General features: G+C 40.3%; 1 protein-coding gene across 1 annotated transcript in view; it reads right to left on the bottom strand.

The window, feature by feature from the left end:
* THSD7B (thrombospondin type 1 domain containing 7B) overlaps positions 1–13,786 on the bottom strand; it is a gene marked incomplete at both ends in the record, with an annotated part of 715,794 nt that overhangs the window by 368,804 nt on the left and 333,204 nt on the right. Inside the window, 2 exons of the mRNA XM_080799662.1 lie at positions 5,424–5,539; positions 13,279–13,513. Of these exons, the coding sequence (XP_080655788.1) occupies positions 5,424–5,539; positions 13,279–13,513 (351 nt within the window). The remainder of the gene's footprint in view (positions 1–5,423; positions 5,540–13,278; positions 13,514–13,786) is intronic.

The following is a 13,786-nucleotide window of genomic DNA, read 5'->3' as shown; positions in this document are numbered from 1 at the left end:
AAGTTCATAAATGAAATCAGAAGACAACAGCCCTCTAGATGTTATCATCTTGTCCAAGAAAAACACAGACGGAAACAAGTGCCATCATACTGGCACAGGGGGTCTAGATGTTGCAGGACACCAGCATAATAAAGACAAGTTCCCTGTTCCGAAGGAACTTAACATACCACTACTCCTAATAAATCTCCATGTACATGACATTCTTTAATGTGCCCTAGTCTCAGTTAATCCTTATAACCACTTTAGGAAATAGATGCCAATATTATCTCATTTAAGACAGGACGAAACTGAAACACAGCAAGTTGAAAGGGAGTCTGAAATGACTTATGTGTCAAAGATGGGACTTGAGAGTCCATGCTCTTAACTGCTGGACCACACCACCTAGGCAGTTTAAAAAAAAAAAAAAAAAGTACTCTCTTTGATAGTGAAAACCTCAAGACCTATCTCTAGGAGGCTTGACACAGGAACAAAGGTTACCACCAAATGAAGTTTCCTACCAATTCCCAGCAGCAATTTGCCTTTGCCCTTCCTGTTTCCATGACACTGCTCTCCAGCTTGTCCCTTAGAGATGAAAGTTCAAGGAGCTCCCTCAGCCTTTAATTATTGATACTGACAAATAATTAATCATTAGCTCTGTGGTTTCTAGGAATTCATAAGAGGAGCTATTTTGAATATGGTACATTTTATCTTCTGGCCCAATAACTACATATTTTCCCTTCTATAGAAGTGGTAGACACATCTGGGTATTATTTCAAAATAATCCACAGGTTGGGTGATAGAAAGGGGGATGCTGGTAGCACAGGGAAAACAAGAGCATGGGAAAACAAATAAATTGATGATTGTTTTCGCTTGGTGATGGTTACACAAGAGAACGTTCTAGTAATCATTAATATTCTGCATTAACATTGTATTAATTTATGTATGTCTGAAACTTCATATAATTTAGCACTAGAAATATAAAGTAAGCCCCTTTAAAGGTAACCTGAGAGAACTCCTGAAAAATCAGTACTGATCTGTGACTTTAAAGTAAAAACATGAAGCGTGATGACTACAAGAGCAGTGGCCAAGATAATTCCCAACCAAACCCAAACGAACAATTATCAGTGATCTCCTACATTTGGTTAAAATGTATGTGATAGCATGTCGCACCATATAAAGCATTTAATGAGTATTTCTCATCCTTACCACTTACGGAGTCACTTGAGGAAAATTTAATTTGCAAATGTCCCTTCAAAGCATGAAGAGATTCTGACTAACAGGGGCTAGGGAGAGTCTTGGACATCCGTACATTGAAAAACAAACAAACAAACAAACAAAAAACTGCACAGGGCTGAGAACCTCTACAATAAGAAAACAGCTGTCGTTATTAAGCAAGTAACACTGGCTACTTCAGGCAGGCATTTGCTCCATAGGCTGAAGGAAGAATAAAAGAAAACAGCAAGAAAAGTACCAAAGACTGGTTCTTGATCCTTTGGTGTATTTATTCCTGACACTTAAAAACCAGAGAGGCCACACCTGGTCCACAGCTTGACAAATACCTGATTTGCTTAGAAAAGTGTGGGACTATCATTAAGCATTTAAAGAGAGACACATTTGAGGAGGAGAATGATGGCAGGAGCAGTGGCTGGCTACTCGCTAGAGATGTTCATGGCTTGAGAATACTTTAAAGCGATTTAGTTCAGGAAGCCAGCCAGGGCCAAATACAAGCTGACACAAGTCATCCATTGCTAAGGCACAAATCGCTCCTACACTCAGGTCCCCGAAGCCACCTTGGCTGTCTGAGAGGTTTCAAATGGATTTGGCTTGCGGTTCATATTAACCCAGTGATTCCCTGATCGTATGAAAAGCCTATTAAATCATTGTGTCTTGGAGTAGAACCCAAACATAAATTAAAAGTGTATTCTAGAGATCTAAAGGTGATTCCATTATGCAGCCAAATTTGGGGACTGTGAACATAAACTTGGTGAACCAATCTGAAACCACAGCTGCAAAAAAAGAGTTCCTCCTTCCTCATGAGCCGAGGTTGTCACCTGCTCTGGCCCATGTTTCTCCTGATTTCTCAGTGTAGGTTTAACCACTTCTCTTCACCCCACACTGTACCTTACCTGTGTCCTCACCTGCTGATTTGTTCCTAGGCTATGCTTCTCACTTTACAACTTGGACCATGTCTTTGCCTTGCTCAAAAATTTCAAATGAACCCCACTCCGTCCTGGAGCCTCATAACCAAAACATAGTTATTGTCTGGGAGCTTACAGAAAGGTACAGTTCCAGGATACATCTGGGTCTACTAAATTAGAATCCGTATTTACTAAGATCCCCAGGGGATTTATATGAGCATTTAAGTTTGAAAAGTATTATTCAAGAACACCATTCTCCAAAGTATATTTTGAAGGACACTCTCAAGGACAGAGAGTATCCTGCCTAGATTCAAGATCACACCATTCTCTCTCTTTACAGGACATCGGCCCATTCAAAAAGTAGTTATTGAGTGGCAACTATGTCCCATACTGTGTTGGGTTTAGAGGATCCAGCAGTGAAGATGACAGAAGTAGTCTCTGCATTCATGGACTTAGAGCAAGGGCAATATTGACATGGAAAGATAACTGTGGGGCTATCATAAAAGGGGATGTGCAGGATGCCCTGGGATGATCTAGTTAATGAGGTATATTGGGGACAGCCTAACACATCTGGGAGATCTGGAACATGAGAAAAGCATTCCTGGGGAAAGTCTGCTAATGCAGGTCCCTGTCAATGCACAGGGTCAAAACAGGAGGGGCATCTGAATACAGTGTCAGCTTCAAACACAATAGGGGCAAAGGCCCAGAGCAACTACAGAAATGCTTGCCCAGGGCTTACTCCATGCAAGGCAGGGCTCTAGGTGATTGTCATATATGTAGCTGTGACTATTAACCCTGTTTATAAACAAGGAAAACTGAGGCACAGAAAGATGAAGTAATGTGTCCCCATCACAGAACAAACTTTGAAACTCATCCCTGTCCATCTGGCTCCAGCGTCTGTGTTCTTAGCTATCACACTCTACGACTGTTGAGCTGGGAAGAACATGATGCATTCAAGAAGCTGCAAAACAGACCATATGCCCACAGTTCAAGCAGTGTTCGTTCACAGATTTTTGTTTGTTTGTTGTTTTGTTTTTAAATCATCAGAAGGAGAGTGCATTACCATTCAGGAGCAGCTACTTACAACTCAGATTTTGGGGGCCATCCCAAAGTGACTGAATCAGAATTTCTAGCTATGGAGAATGAAAATCTGCATTTTAGTAATGCTTCTAGATGATTCAGAAACAATAAAGTCTGAGGACCACAGGTTTAGAGGTACCATTTCCTTCAGTATTCTCCTCCTTCTCATAGCTCCCCCTAATTAACCCACAGTTATTTAATAATATACTGGCCCCAAGGTATAAACTAAACATGAGGATAAATAGGATTGAAGTGGAAAGTTGGAATAAATCTGAAAATTGAATCTTTGCTCCTCCAGGTCCCCTGGCTGCCGGGCTGTGAAAAGAATTACCTAGGCTTGAAAAATTGGAGGCAAAAAAAAAAAAAAAAAAGACCACAGAGGCTTAGAACTATTTTCATTACAATGCCAACTATTTAAATAACTAATTGAATCTCTGGAAATTGAAGTAAAATTTAAAATTGCTGGAAGAGCAATTATTTCCCATGCTCTCTGATTCCTCCATCCTTAGCCAGTGCGGGAAGGCTCTCAGGCAACAGAGAATTTTCTTGAATGTAGAGTACATGCAAGAGCAGCAGCCGAAGTAATCTCTGGCCACTAGGGCGCACTGGCTCAACAAAACTAATGTGCCTCCCCCAGTGTCAGGGGACCCTGACAGCTCCAACACCAATATCTGGCTGCCAGGGGGATATTCTGTTAATTCAGTCTTTCTCATAATCACTTCACAGAGGAATTATGCTAATCTCTCATGGGGAAGAAACTAAAAGAAATAGCCGAATCTCAATAAAACTCCTTCACCATAGCTTATTGTATTTTCCTGCATTTTCCCAATATTTATCTTTACTTATCTTTGAATGTCTTTTAAATGCATTACCGTTAAAATTCCAAAAGTCAGCCTCCTAGATGCTGCCTTCCAAATGGTTCAGAGAGATCATAGCTTTTCTGTCCTGCTCTGTCTAGAAGCGGCATGACCTTGCTCATTCAGCTCACTTACTTTATATCCCCATTCAAGAAAGTAAGTTTGGAAAAGTGTCTGGAAGAGACTGTTATTTTTATTCCTCAAAAAATCAGAAAAATATTCTACTGTATTTTTCAAGGCTATTTCATATCCCAAATATTCATTTTAATGCTATCCATAAGGAAGCTCACTGGATACAACCATATTAATTCTGTGACAAAAGAACATTATGAAGATGAAATGGCACAGGTTATGAAAACCTTATGCAGGTTCCCCAATATCACAATATAAGACACTGATGGGGACAATGTTCTGTAGCTGCCACTATCCCTTTACCGATCACTTAGAGGGCGTTTGATGTGTCAGGGGCAGAACTATGTCAATGTTGGTCATCTTTTCACATCACACCCATGACAGCGTGTGACACAAAAAATGTGGGGCACCCTGGATGCTCAGGGATAGAATTTCCCGAGGAAAGGTGTGAATACTCTCAATCTCTAGAGAAGGTTCTCTCCCCCCAGAACTGCATGCAGTGCTTCCTTGCCCTTCCTCCAGGAGGCTAGTACAGCCTTGTCCTCCCTGAGAGGACATGACTACCCAGAGGAGGCTAGGATGTGTCGGGGGGTACAATAAACATTTCTAAGAAAGAGGGTCATTTTACCAAAGTGCTCCTGTGTGTTTTTAGGACATAGATATTAAGTATCCCAGATCATTGCCCCCCAAACACACCCAGGTGTATAAAGTATCACCATTTATAATAAAGAAACACAAATCTTATATTTCTCATTCCTACACATATTCAACACTTTTTACATATCTGCCCTTGTTCTTTCGTAGGCTTATATTTATCAGTGATGTAAGCACAATGCTTAAAGGCCTTACAGGCTAATAAAGATGCCTCCAGTCAGACTCCCAGCACACAGGAGCCACAAAGAAATAGTGTCGGTGATGAGGCTTTATAAGGAACCACATGTGAATGGCTGTACAAAACACCGCAACAGGGTTCCCAGAGGATGAGCCCTGCTGCAAGGCCCTCCAGGGACGTTATGGCATCTACTAACTGAATATGTTTTCCCTGCCAAGTCCTGATGGATCTGGAAATCCAAGACTTCATTTACAAGTTTTACCAACCGTGTTTGCCGTGTGTGCCAGGGGGACATGCAAATGGAAAAGAAGGATGCTCGCATTCTACAGTCTCTCATTTATTTAGCAGTAGGGGAATACAATTCAGGTGGTAGGAAGAAAAGCGCTAAAACCAGAATGCACCGACCTGGTTGGCAGGACCTCGGGCAGGGCGTCCACTCACTGAAAGCTGTCACAATACAGTCTTTTTTGCACGGGAGAAGGCAAGGACGCACTGTTTCGGGCCGAGTTGAATCTGGACATCTGTCAATGTGAAGACACAATATCAATGCCTTTTGGAAGAAGTAAGTGGTTTAGCAGAGAACTGTAGGATTTCAGAACAGAAAATATGGAGGCCCCGACGTTCCTTCTATAGACAAGGAAGAGAGAGCCAGGAGGCTGCTTGCCCAAGGGCTCCCAGCCAGAAGCGAGTCGAAGGCAACATCAGCTCTCTTGACCTAAAGACCAAAATACTTTCCACTCATACAGGAAAAAAGCAATCCCTAAAACTAATGAAAGGGAATGCCTTCACAAGAAAGTGTCATCATCAGCATCAATTTAAAATGACTTTTTTTTTTCAAAATGAACATATCTGATATATTTTTTGAAAAGCATTTTATTCAGGGTAATATATCAAATCAGTGATATTCTACAAAAGGAATAGGAAAATACAAGCCAATATATGAATATATGACCATACAGGGAAACAAAAATCATTGAAAACCACTTAAATGTACTCTACTTCTTTGAAAATGCAACAGAATTTGAAAATATTTAAGCGATTGGCAGGTATCTCTTCAAAACATGTAGAGTGATGAGCAAAATATGACAGATGGCAAATGTCAAATATACTAACTAGCATTAACAAGAGAAACACTGCAGTACCGTTATTTTGCTGATAATGAATGCTCTCACTTGGGAGGAAAATCTACAGTCAATTGATTCATAATCACTTGGAAGAACTAAAGTCTCAGAAAATGGCAATCAAGACTTTGTTTGTTTTCTTGCCTGCTTACTTGTTTTATGAACACAGAGGGCTAAAAACTACATTATCTTCTAAAACTGTGATATGCCAAAAAGTAAAATAGGAAAGCACTCAGCAATGTATATTTGCATTTTAAATTCTGTTCCCCAGAAGTTCCTCATAAAGCACATAAATGCCGTGTGGGTAAGACTTAACAGCATGAGCTCTGGTATTAAGTAGGCAGTGCTGAGTTAAGGGCTTTGGCTAGCTTCTTTCATTTATTTCTTTTTTTTTTTTTTAAAGATTTTATTTATTTATTTGACAGACAGAGATCACAAGTAGGCACAGAGGCAGGCAGAGAGAGAGGAAGGGAAGCAGGCTCCCTGCTGAGCAGAGAGCCTGATGTGGGGCTTGATCCCAGGCCCCTGAGATCATGACCTGAGCCGAAGGCAGAGGCTTTAACCCACTGAGCCACCCAGGCGCCCCATCTTTCATTTATTTCTAATGACAACAGTGAGAGGTAGTACAACCTTCATTTTTACATGATAAACTGAGGCACTGGAATAATCATTAATGGACCCAAAGCCACATGGGGAGAGACCTTTTGAGAAAACTTACGATAGGGAAAACAAAAACAAAACACCAGTGTAGCAAGTTCAGACAATCAACAGACCTTATTGAAGGACAGAAGAGAAAATAGAGAAGATAAAGTTAATGAGGCAATAATGAGTTTAAAAAAAAATGCAGAGAGCTGATGAAAGAATGACAGTTCAGGTGAAAAGTCCACCAACTGGATACAAAATGACGAAAGTATCAACGCAAAGGCTGTCCAGTTTTTAAACATCAAGAAAAAGTAAGAGAATAGACAATAATGGATGTGGGAGAAGAGGAAGAAAGATTTGTCATCCGAGAATCTGGCTGACATCAGACTTCATCAATTTAGAGAATGATCAAAATGAAAACTTTTTCTTGGTTTTAAAACTTGAAAAACAATATATAAGCTAAACGTGGAAGACTGAACTTGACCGTAGAACAGAATGCACATGCTATCATTTGGGCCACCATCAGGTAAAGACACCATGGACAAAGCAGGGGGGATGGAAGGGGAGGGAGACAAGGAGCGGAGGCTTGGATGTGCTTATCTGACAAAGCCGGTGGGCCGAGTGACGATCTAAATATAAATGAAAACAGAAATAAAGTTCTAAAAAGATCAGTCAAAAGTACTATTGCAACCTACTCACAGAACACCAACAATCTGGGATTTGAGACAGGACTTGGTGTAAATGGGCTAAGGTTCATTGCTTTCATGAGAGGGAATCAAGGAACGGGCATTTTAAATCAATAAGTGAGGAGATGTATGAATGATGTGTGGGAAATGTATCATCTAGAGTTAAGAGGTAAACATGAGAAAGGGAAGAGAACGAAAAATACACACTTGTGTTTGCTTGTACTGACATAAAGATACAATGATGGAGATAAGACACTATAAGTGGCTGCCAGTGGCAGGACAGGCGGCAGGGAGAGAGGGGTGGGAGCAGGGCTTAAACATCAGATCAGGCTTCTCTTTGTTATATATTATATTTCCCCTTGCATGCCATTATGATTTGTGAACCATGTGAAGGCTTACCCAGCCAAAACAGAGAAAGAGAGACAGAGACAGACAGAGAGAAAACATAGAACAACTGTTAAAATGTGGTTGTGATTGTGTTTGAAATGTGGGATACTAAACGGAGCAGGAGATGGGTGGGACCTGTTGCTGGTCGTCATTAGTCTCTCTGAATTATTTTACTTCTTCTATGGACTATATAATACTTGGATAAAAATGGAAAATGGAGACACTCACAGAAACAGAATTGCTCAATAAATTATTATTGGCACTATTATTAATCATCCTTAGCATATGCAGAAATGCTGTCTATCAAAGAGATCAACTCGATAAACAAAACAAGAGGAAGAAGAGTGTCTTTGTGAGAAAATAGTGTTACTTAAACAAGCTACTTGGGTAAGGAAAATTTATGTCATACTTTACTAGAGATAGCAAAAGCCGCTAAAACCATTCCCAAGTCCTTTATTCACGCTCTGAGGTCTAGTAAAATTAAACTGAGCTGTTGTTTATTCTAACTCCTCTCCAACAGCGCCTGGTGTATGGTTGGAAATGAAAGTGTGACTTGAGTAACACCAGCTTCCCACATGCTCAGTGGGGCAGCAGGGGCCCCATGCCCAACCAACCACTTCGAACTCACTTATCCATGGGCAACATAGCCTGGAAATATCTGTGGCGCTGGCTTCAGGCTTTCTGGAGAGGGAGGCTGATCCTGCAGGGATTTTCCTCACTTCAGTTAGGAGTAGGCGTTCATTTCGTTTAGGGAACTGACACTGCCTACTTGATTTACCCCTGATTAGCAACATTCACAATAAACACGCGCTGCACATAGTACCCACTCTTCCTAATACAGCCCCTTTCTCTCTGCATGTTCTTCCCTTCAGTCCATAAGAGAGAAACAGTATCATCTCCTCAGTGGCAAAGATCAAGCTAAGGTTATTTTGCTTTTATAGAGGCCATGAGCTGGAACGTGATTTCTGGTCAGACAGGAGCCAAATATTCTCTTGTCAGTGAAAACGGTTTTTTAGTTCACTTCTTTTGCCAGTAAGGTTGACCTTTTCTGCAGGGGTTCAACTTTCTCTTCCTTTCCATTCACATGATGACTACCCCTTCAAGAATCATCATATTTCTCATATTCATAAATTTCTTCATAGTCTTCAAAAATACTCTCTTTGACCATTGGCAACATGTGTGCCCTCCACTTCCATACAGGAAAAACTGTAAGGTTTATTTTCTGTGTTGTTGTACTGACGTTGACCAAAAAAAGGCTTTTGACCACTTTCATGCTGTTTGTGTGTGTGTGTATGTGTGTGTGTGTCTATGTGTGTCTGTGTGCCGGTGTATACATGCATGATACATAAACTAATTTTTAATTTGATGGTGGAACTCCATCTTATATCATATCTTCAAAGTGCCATATTTTAGTCAGGGTAAATATTTAATAACAGCAAGTGAATGATTGAATAGTATTCAATGTTATTGGAGCCTGAAGATAAATAAATCTCTGGGGATATTAGGCTAATTCATCCGGCCATTTCCAAAACAAAATTAAAGCCTTAAAACCTAGGGAAACATATGGATTCACTTTTTAGTTAGTAAACAAAGCATGGCACCTTAGCTTTTGTCCTAATTTATACTTCCTAATTTCACGTAATGCTCAGACTCTAGATTGGCAGTGCTCTCAATAAAAAGATGAGTGTATTTCATTTCAGCACATATATTTCCTCAGACCAGCACTGGAATGCTCTATAACTCTTATCTCGTTGTCGCCCCGTAGCCTTCAGTTCCTTATAAGCACTGTGCTAAAATGCATCAAACTGAGGTACAAAGACCTGCCATTTCTTAGTTACACCTCCATAATCAAGATGCAGAGACAATGCTCCATTTCTTTGATCAGTCCTCTTACCCAGGAACCAGTGCACGTCTCACTCAGCTATTGGGGCAAACCTGCCAACTCTGTCAACATTAAATGTTTAAATGGAACTCTGTATTATTCTATCTTACACAATGCCAGGTGTTTTCACATTAAAGGCAGAAAGTGCCTTATCAGGACTTTCGGAAGGCTTCAAATTGTGTGCTTTTAATCTTTTTTAATATTATTTTTTGTACACTGCAGCTGAAAAAAAAAAAAAAAAAAAACAATGAATAGTGAAACAAAACCAAACAAAATCCCAGAACTATCCCAATGAGCTCTCACTTCTGTTCCACTTCTGCCCTGGCTAGTTTTCATTTTCTGATATGATCAGTTCTATTACTCATACAATGGTAACAGTCTCACCTATACAACTGAATAGAAACCAAACGCCAACCCAGGGAAGCAAGAACTTGCAAGGAACTCTGCCTCCCAGTGCAGTGGGCTTGGAGATAAAACACATTATATGAGCCATCGGTTCCGTGGAGAGTTGCTTCCTTCTCCCCTGAAGGCCCCTCCTTCTTTAGGATGTTTCCTTCTCCTTTGCTACTCCTATTCCCATACCCCCACCCCAAGGATTTCACAAATGGCAGGGAATCTCTTTCCACTGCAACAGCTTTCACATAAAAAAGAACAAAAATAGACATTTTTCCAAAGGGCAGAGTAAAATATATTTTCTACTGATGATAGTTTCACTATCTCACTGTGTACTTCACTGGACACTAGGTACTAATTTCTTAGCTCAATTAATGTCCTTAACCTAAAAATTTCTAATAAATTTTACTCAAGTCAATTCAGGTCTTCATATTTAGCAGGGTTGTTTGGAGACATACAGTAAGAATTCAACCTAAGTTGTTAAGTCTCCAGCTTCATTAGCAGTGTAAAAAGTAATCAGCAATGCCTGTGTATAAGTGTGTGTGTGTGTGTGTGTGTGTGTGTGTGTGTGTTAGGGAAAATATCTATACAGTTCATTTTTTTGTGATGGTAAGCTGAGCAGAACTAGGGGTTATTCACAATAATGACATTTATGTGCTCAGACTTTTACAAAAAAACAAAACCAACTGTCATTTGAAGTAATTATAAGAATAGAAAAGGGGCTCCCAGATCATATAATCCAAATTTTCATGTCCAAATAGTCCTTTAAATGTGACAATTTATTTGGTGTTGCTCTTAATTCTAATGTCCCTTTGCTAAGGAATAAACAAACCATATTCATATCAAGTGGATTTTTCCTGTTCCGGTTCAGAGCTGAAAAGTTTGTGTCAGGGAGAAGATCAGACATCAGGCATGCCAAATTTTCTCATCACGATAAGGAATAATAGTTTGCTGTATTTTATATGTAGAGTTTACTACCATACCTAAACCATATTTAATTTTATTTGTATATTCAAGCTGATATTTCATGCATCCTTTTTAAGCAGCTGAAAATTTACATCATAAAAATGAACATTATCAAGGCTGCAACCCAGACCAAGATAAAAGAAATTCTCATGTCTGCATAATATCTTTATAAACCTTTTAGGATTTTAGCATAACCCCATGACTTAGATTTTCACCTGAGCCACATGATATGTTCAACATTTTTGTCCATGTTTGGCTATAACTCTCACTGATGCAATCAGTCCATGCAGTGTTATGCATACCAGGAAAGTTGCAAAACACAACAGACATAATTTGATATTCCAAAAAACAGAACAAGCAATGTAGAGTCAGGTCTAAAGCAGAAATAACATTTATGAATTAATAAGAGTAGAAGGTCATACATCTGATCTAGTCATTACTCTCTACGGCAGTCCCCTTTGCCAAAATGTAGGATGGTAGATCAGGTAATTTTTCTTGAACAAAGGATAGAACTCAGCTTTTCTCAATCTTCTGCAATTTATACCCAATCCTTGTTAAACCCCGTAACTTTCCTACGTATCAATCTTGTTCAGTCCTGGATTCCAGCCACTTATGGTACACTAACTATATGTCAGACATTGTGTTAACGTGTGGGGTTGCAGCAATTAAGAACATCCAACTCCAGTCCTCTAGAAGTCACCTTTGGAGAGAGAGAAAGAGAGAGAAAGAGAGGGGAGGTCTTCTGGACTATGTTTCGCTGCAAGTCATATCATCTCCACTTGTATCTGCACAACCATCAGCTCACAGGTTGCTCCAACCCCAGCAGGACCTGGCCAGTCAGCACTACTTCTGCCATCAGTGGTTCACTTCCCTCCACTGAGCTCCTACAACTTTCCTCACACAACTATTGTGGTTTCCATGCCAGTTGGGATAAGCCCCACAGCCTAGTATCAAGGTGCCCCAAGGTGAAATTAATCAGGTGTTTTGAGTTGTGTAGGACAGCAATGCAAACTGGATAGAATTAGAGGGAAGAGCAAATGTGTCTGCCCACGTTGCCAGGAAGGGTAGGGTTATCTTTACAAGGATGGGTCAGGGCTTGATGCTGCCAGAAAATGTTCTCCTTCAGTTTTGCTTCTTTCTGAGCCTCATTTCCACTCCCTTTGCCTGCTTTTTCTTCCAGGACCATGCCTATGGCAACTGTCAATTCATATACTTAGAGCCTCGTGACCAGAATGAAAAGAAGGTTTCATTTTCCCAATTCAGAAATTCCCAGAGAACAGCTCTAAGTGGCCTTGTTTGTGACACCAGACAAAAGACTGAGCATGCCCATCCTGGGGATATATCTCTTCTATGATGGGGGTGGGGTCTTCCACCACAAGGAAGAGCCTAGTTGAAACACAGCCATTAGGAAATCTCCATGGACAGGACAGTTACCCAGTCACTGTACACTTCATAGGTCCCTTACAGTTTCTTTTCCACAAGGCTCCCCACATGGACTGAGGAAAAGTCACACCTCCTCATTTGGTCTAGCGATAAAACTCCCACAGCTGAGTTCTCTGCCTAATTACTCTTTTCCTCTACCACTTGCAATTGTCCCTGACCCTTTTTGATATCTATATCCTAGTTCCCACGTCCAAACGATTCTACTACTTTTGTTTTGTTTTGTTCTTTAAATGTCTATCTTCAGGCACAGAGTCTAACATGTATGGGATCGCAACCTACTTACAGGCATGAATTAGTCTATTCAAATGGCTATATGGATTTATTGCCCACTGTGTAAGAGATCAACGGAACCCATCAGAGAGTGTTAACACAACCCCATCCTTTCAAAGTGGAGAACTTAGCCTCACATTGACCTAGTCTTTACATGACTGAAAAAAACGCCAAAAGTACTGAGATGAGGTCAAGAAAATGTTGGATTACTCAAACAGATTCAATATCTGTGGGCCACACTTACTTTCCATTGGCTACTACATGTACTATAACCTTACTAATGATCCATATTATAACTGCTTCTACTTTTGTTTTTGAGAGATATATTCTAGTCTTTAAGAGTCAAATGAAACAAAGTTATTTTCCTCCAGCACAGACTGAAGCATGTTCATTGCTTGATAAATGCTTTTGACTAAAAATACTCCTCTATGCAATAATTATATGCACTTTCAATAAATTATGGGTAATACCTTTTGGCCATCACTTGTCCCACGTGATTCTTGACACAAAAGACCCTCCGTGTCTGAATGCCCACACCACAGGTAGCTTCTCCAGTCCAGCCAATGGTTGCATTAAGAGCAGTTACCAATGTGTCTTCGGAACAGGGGCCCCAGGGTAATGTCTCCCAGTAGAGCTGCATACAGGAATGGTCATTGCATGAACGATACTCTTGGAGGGCCTGATTAGGGGGACATGGTTTTCCACCTGTGAAAATCAAAATCCAAAAGAATACACAGTTGTTGCTGTTGTTATTACCAGGTTGCTACTGTTATGTCTTTCTTATTTTTGTTGTTTTTGCTGTTTTAATGGTCCAGAAAGATGGTATTTTTGACACAGGATTCCAAAGGCTTGGTCTCTGTACCCTTCTGCCCACTCTAGGGCCATGGCCCTTTTGTCCTGAGTACAATCTGAGGGCAATATCTTTCACTTTTCCCTCCTAATAGGCAGCAGTATACATTGATTAGACCAAAAACAACA

This window comes from Martes martes, assembly GCF_963455335.1.
Source record: "Martes martes genome assembly, chromosome: 3".
Classification (NCBI taxonomy): domain Eukaryota; kingdom Metazoa; phylum Chordata; class Mammalia; order Carnivora; family Mustelidae; genus Martes; species Martes martes.
The sequence above is the reverse complement of the archived record's forward strand: the minus strand, read 5'-3'. Positions and strand labels throughout refer to the sequence as shown.